We start from the raw sequence: 3,953 nt of genomic DNA, 5'->3' as shown, positions 1-3,953 counted from the left end.
CCTCCGCCCGCCCCCAGCAGACCCGCCCCGGCCCAGCCCGGTCCCCAATGTCGCGGTCCCTTCGGCGCAGGACAAAGTGGGGCGCGGGGAGGGACGCGGGACAGAGCCGTGGGTAGAGGAGGAGCGCAGCACCCCTTACACGCGACGGTTCCTGGCCCGCAGCTCTCAGCGCGTCTCCGGCGCTGTCCCGGCTCGGCGCCCTGCCGCAGAGAGTCGGTGCTTTTTTTGCCGAAGAGAGTCGGTGCCTCGAACAGGAGCTGCTGTCGGCCCGCAGCGTCCCCTCACAGAACCCTCCCCGTGTCCCGCACCCCCAGCTCGCCCTGGCCTCACTCCCACCTCCTGCCCGCGGGGACCAAGACATGGAGGGCTGTGCTTCCATCCAGAGGGACCTCTACAGGCTGGAGAAATGGGCTGGCAGGAATCTCCCGCAGCTCAAGCAGGGGGAGCAAGGTCCTGCACCTGGGGAGGAGCAACCCCACAAAGCAATATACACTGGAGGCCATCCAACTGGAAAGGCCCTAAGGCTCCTGGTGGACACCAAATTTAACATGAGTCAACACTGTAACCTTGCAGGTCTATTTGGTTTACATGGCAATGTTTTGGGAGCAGGGTAGGCTGCACAGGTGGCCTCTGTGAGAGGAAACTAGGGCTCCATCCATGTCAAAGACAGCTGACTCAGATTCTAAAAGGACCCACTGCTGGCCAAAGCTGAGCCACTCAGCTAAGCTGGTGCTGCCTCTGTAAGAACATATTTACAGAAAAGTAAAAGCTACTGCATGGTATCCATGTGAAAGAAAAATATGTAAAACTGTGAGATAAAAAAATCCCTGCAGACACCAAGATCAGTGAAGAAGGAGGGGCAGAGGTGTTCCAGGGACCAGAGTAGAGATTCCCCTATAGCCTGTGGAGGGCTATGTCAGAACAGATACCCACACTGTAGCCCATTGATAACCCCACATAGCAGCAGTTAGGTGTGCTCCAAAGGAAGATGATGCACATAAAGATCACAGTAGGAGCAGATTTTCAGGCAGGAACTGTGGTCCGTGGGAGGCGCACACTGAAGCAGGCTGTTCCTGAAGGAGTGTATCCCATGGAGGAGATGTCCTATGTTCCTGAAGGACTGTACACTGGGGAAGGGACCGCACATCAGAGCAGGGAAAAAGTGTGAGAAGGAAGGAGTGGCAGAGATGGAGTGCTACAATCTATCTCCATCTCCCTGAACTGTTCTGGGTGTGGAGAAGGTAGAAGGCTTGGCAACGTAAGAGTGAAGTGGAGCCTGAGAAGAAAAGTTGACCAGGAAAAAGTGTCCTTAATCTTGTGTATTTGGTTTATGTGGTGGTGTTTTGGCAGCAGAGGTATGGCTCCTGTGAGAAGCTGCTAGAAGCTTCCCTGGCTTCCAGTCAGACTCACCTCTGGCCAAGGCTGAGCCAATCAGTGCCTCTGAGAATAAAATATTTAAGAGTGGTGCAGCAAATGGAGTGGCCCCCAGACAGCATGGCCCTGGGCCCAGTCTGGTCCAGCCAGCCCAGCCCAAGCCCAAGCTTTGCTGCAGCCCCAGCCTAGGAGCCGCAACATCTTCAGGAACCAGCAGAAGAGACCTGCAGTGGACAGAGGAGGGGGATGTGAGAGAAACAACTACACAAGCACCAAGATCAGTGAAGAAAGGAGGGCAAGGAGGTGTGCTGGAGCAGAGATTGCCCCTCAGCTCCTGGTGAGATGGCAGGCTGACTTGTTTGCAGCCTGTGGAGATTCAGTGGTGGAGCAGATATGCACCAGCAGCTATGGAAGACCCCATGCTGAAGGTGGTAGCTGCACCTGAAGAAGGCCGTGACTCCATGGGAAGTCTGTGCTGAAGGAAGGACTGCACCACATAAAAGGGACCCACACTGGTGCAGGAGAAAAGTGTGAGGACTCCTCCTTACCCTAAGAGGAAGAAGTGGAAGAAACAGGATGTAATGAACTGACCAAAATCCCCATTCCCCAATACCCTGAGCCACTGAAGGGGGAAGAGGTAGAGAAATCAGGAGCAAGACTAAGCTTGAGAAGAAGGGAGAGGCTGAGGAAGGTGTTGATTTTAAGATCTGGCTGTATCTCTCATCATTATTCTACTCTGATTTTACTGGTAACAAATTGAATTGTTTTATTTTCCCCAAGCTGAGTCTGGCTTTGCCTGTGACTGTCATTCGTGAGTGATCCCTCCCTGTCCTTGTTTTACCCCATTAGCCTTTTGTTATATTTCCTCCTCATCATCCAACATGCAAGGGAAGAGTGAGCGAGCAGCTGCATGGTGCTCAGCTGCCCGCTGGGCTTTTCAGCACAACATCTTGTCATTATTTCTCATTATCTTACTCTAATTTTGATAGGCAATACATTAATTTTCCCAAAGTCTTTTTTTGCCTTTGATTGGTAAGCAATATACCCATCTTTATTTTGATTCATGAGCTTTTTTCATATTCTTTCCCCTCCTGTCCTATTGAGGGAGTGAGAGAGCAGCTTGGTGGGCATCTGGCAGACACCTAAAGTTAATCCATCAGAACGGCAAAGGCAGCTGATGGTATTCTGGGCAGCACGAGGAGGAGTGTTGCCAACAGGTTGAGTGTGGTGATCCTTCCTACCTATTCAGCACCAGTGAGGCCACAGCTGTCCAGTATTGGACAAGTCCAGTTCTTGTCTTCCTTGTAATGAAAAGACATGGACATACCAAGAAGGACCAAAGAGGGATCATTAAGATGATCAGGAGACTGCTGATGGCTGATGAACAGCTGAACAAGCTGGGACTACCTACAATGGAGAAGAGATAGCTTGGCACGGGGGTAATCTCATCAATATACAGATCTGGAGAACCCGTGGAGACAACACACAGTGTGGAAAAGATACCCCTTGTGCCACACTCCCTCACTCAGCTCTGCATACCAGTGAGATAGGCTAACAATCACTGTAAACATGCAGGAGGGAACAGCAGGAGGGAGGGGAAAGCTGATGTTGTTCAGGCATGCCCCAAGTGTCTCTCACTGTGGTCTCTGCAGAGTGCAGTAATAGAGTGCACTGTCCTCCAGTTTTAGCCCTGTGATGGTCATCATCCCGGAGCTCTTGTCAGCCTGGCAGGAAAACCTCTTGCGGGCAAAAGGGGCTTTGTGGCTGTAGGAGCCTCCCCGGCCCTTGCTCTGCAGCAAGTACTGCAGGGGTCCGCCAGGACGCTGTCGATACCAGGCCATGTAAATGTAGGAGGCATTGGAGCTGTAAGTGCATCGCAAGGTTCCAGTATTCCCTGCTGCCCACCACAATGCAGACATCGTTGCTTGAATCACATCATCCTGAAATGTACCTGAAACAAAAGTAAGGCTGTTCCATCACCACTTTACACTCATTGGCACAAAACAATGGCTCATAAAAGGGTCAATGGAGGCAGGCAATTATGTTGCCAGGCAACAGTGTTGCCAAAACCCAAGTACTCAGAGTATGCCAGAGAAGAAGAGATCCAAGGGAAGGCAGAGAGAGGTCGCAGGCAGGGAGAGTGTCCAGTCTGGCTGAGTGACAGAACTCACTGAATCACCTCCACAGAATAAAACACTGTACTGGGGACTCAGGAAATGGAAATTGGTAGTGCCTGGAAAGGAGATCTTGCACAAAGGGCAAGACCATCTGTGGTACACAGAAATGTCCCCTCTCCCTGGGAAGAGGACTGAGACACCTCAGCACTCGCCTGCTCCAAACCTTGGGCAAACGGGGCCAGGCCCCAGCAAGTTTGTGTTAAAGCTGAGTTGGATTTCCTGCCTCTGTGCGAATGGCGCAGAAGTAGCAAGCAGAGTCCTGGGGGTGCAGGGCAATCAGGGACAGAAATGACTCAGACCGGGAATTGTCCCGGAACACCGTGGCTCGACCCTCCATTGACCTCTCCAATCGAGTGACTGAGGAATCAGATCTGATGTAGGACAGCCACTCGAGTCTGCCAC

At 52.2% G+C, this 3,953-nt stretch overlaps 1 protein-coding gene across 1 annotated transcript in view; it reads right to left on the bottom strand.

Moving 5' to 3' along the window:
• The window catches only part of LOC104536729, an 8,144-nt gene extending 4,851 nt beyond the window's left edge, over positions 1 to 3,293 (bottom strand). Inside the window, exons 1-2 of the mRNA XM_010179439.1 lie at positions 3,013 to 3,293; positions 140 to 219 (exon numbers count right to left, since the gene is read on the bottom strand). Of these exons, the coding sequence (XP_010177741.1) occupies positions 140 to 219; positions 3,013 to 3,293 (361 nt within the window). The remainder of the gene's footprint in view (positions 1 to 139; positions 220 to 3,012) is intronic.
• Positions 3,294 to 3,953: the final 660 nt, after the last annotated feature.

The sequence above is a fragment of the Mesitornis unicolor genome, unplaced genomic scaffold, assembly GCF_000695765.1.
Source record: "Mesitornis unicolor isolate BGI_N332 unplaced genomic scaffold, ASM69576v1 scaffold4732, whole genome shotgun sequence".
NCBI lineage: Eukaryota > Metazoa > Chordata > Aves > Mesitornithiformes > Mesitornithidae > Mesitornis > Mesitornis unicolor.
Note: the sequence above shows the minus strand (reverse complement) of the source record. Positions and strands in the feature narration are given on the sequence as shown.